This window comes from Oryzias melastigma, linkage group LG16, assembly GCF_002922805.2.
Source record: "Oryzias melastigma strain HK-1 linkage group LG16, ASM292280v2, whole genome shotgun sequence".
In the NCBI taxonomy this organism is placed as follows: domain Eukaryota; kingdom Metazoa; phylum Chordata; class Actinopteri; order Beloniformes; family Adrianichthyidae; genus Oryzias; species Oryzias melastigma.
The window spans coordinates 8,046,709-8,048,606 of NC_050527.1; the positions used below are offsets into that span (position 1 = coordinate 8,046,709).

Consider the following 1,898-nt stretch of genomic DNA (forward strand, 5'->3'; position numbering starts at 1 on the left):
AGTGAAAAATCGAATACAATCACATAATTTTTACCTTTTTAAATTAGAATTTGGTTAATATTTTTGCGTATTTTTAAATGTACTTATAATTATAGAGATATAGCTAAAAGTTGAATTGAAATAATGTCTATAGATGAACTCCAAGCCTTACTTATTCATTTTAACGATTCTTTTGTACACTATATATATAAATATATATTTTTCTTTACCAAAATGCTGTGCTGTGTCTGTACAGTTCCTCCAATTGTTTGATGTTTGTGCTTTTTTGTTGTGAAACCCAAAAATAACAAGTTAAAAAAAAAAGGAATGTATTTTCAGAGAAAGTGTTCATCTCAGACTGAAATGAAAAACGTAATTGTCTTTGACGGCTTAAATGGATCAGGAACTCCTGGAGTCAAATGTGTAGTAAATGATTCAAGACGTTAAGTATTGACTTTAAAGAATATATAATTAAATGACAAGAAATGTGTCTAATTTTTGCTACTGTCACAGCTATTCAGCATTCTAATGTAATCTTACTTTCTGTGGAGATTACAAACGATAAATATCTGTTTATTAATGTGTGTATGTGTTATCTGAAGTGCAAAAAGAAGCTAAACAAAAACTGACTGCTACAGCATGTATGATGAAGTGTTGAGGTCAGTATGACAGCGATCTGTGGGCAGAAGAACTGAATGGGCGTTGTCCCTTGAATGTTTGATGAAGCCATGTTTGTCCTCTGACACCAAACACCACACAACGCTCCATGCAACCGGCGTTATGAGCAGAGAAAGACAGAAGCCATTGATCCGTCATAGATTTAATTTAATCTTCCATAAAACCAAAGGTACATTCCTGTGTAGCAACAATACATCTTTGTGTGTTTATTTACAGGCGCTTGCTCAGCCGTCTTGTTCATCTCCTTCTTGTTTGCTCTTGCCCTTTTTGCCGCCCTTGCCTATTTTCTTGTGGTAGTAGCCTGTGGCGAGGACACACACACAACGACAAAACTCGCGAAAGTTCACCTCACCATCATGGTTTTTGTCCAGCATCTTCATGGCTTCCTCAATGTCTTCTGCACTTATTTTGTCCTGGAAAACACATTTGAAAGCTTAAACGACTGAAGTGGTCACATGTGTTTGTGTAACTTGGGTGTGTTGAGTTGTTTACCTTTAGCTCAGGGCATTCAATCTCTTGCTCAAACAGTTTTTTCAGCTCCTCTTTGTTTAACTGTCGTTTTTTGCCGCCATCGTCAGCGTAATCCATAAAAACATCCACGATGTTGGTAATAGCTCCATCCAGACGTGGCATGGCTGCAGCTGCACACACAGAGAGTTTGCAGAAAACTTAACAGAGGTGCAAAAAAAAAAAATAACATGCAGCACAGAAAACTGTTTCCACTCATGCACATTTTAGCTCATTTTCTAGACACATTCTCATTCAAGTTGTCAAATAATCCTCCTTATGGTCACTAACCCTTCCATGTTTCACCACTTACTTTATCTCTACTTGAAGCTGTTTGCTGCGATTACTCACCTAAGAGCTCCTCAGGTGAAAATAAAGATCACCTTTGTCTCAGCGGCTCAATCCCCGTGGAGACTCCTGTTGCAGCGATGAAAGCCCCCCTCTTAAACCATCACCGCGGGGCACGCTCCTGGATCAGCCACACACGCGCACACACACACCAGCAGTGATTCATGCCACTGAAATGTGTCTGACTCCACCCATTGAACCCTCAAAAGTTTCGTTCTTAGCAACCAAGAGCTGCAAAAACAGAGGATCGTTTTGCTCTGTGTGGCAGCGGCCTTTTTTTCCTCCATGAGTTTGTGAGCGGATGACTAGAAATGATCATAAAAAGATGAAAATTCTTGGTAAACTTTAGCGGTTGATGTAATTATGAAATCGTTATGTATCTTTGT

The 1,898-nt window shown here is 38.7% G+C and overlaps 1 protein-coding gene across 1 annotated transcript; it reads right to left on the reverse strand.

Annotated features, from left to right (window-relative positions):
• Positions 1–781: 781 nt before the first annotated feature.
• Positions 782–1,686, reverse strand: s100w (S100 calcium binding protein W). The gene is made up of 3 exons (XM_024267106.1): positions 1,516–1,686; positions 1,150–1,298; positions 782–1,070 (listed from the first exon to the last, which is right to left on the reverse strand). The coding sequence occupies exons 2-3, from the start codon at positions 1,288–1,290 to the stop codon at positions 882–884; spliced, it is 330 nt and encodes a 109-aa protein (XP_024122874.1). The 5' UTR covers positions 1,291–1,298; positions 1,516–1,686; the 3' UTR covers positions 782–881.
• Between the last annotated feature and the right edge of the window lie 212 nt (positions 1,687–1,898).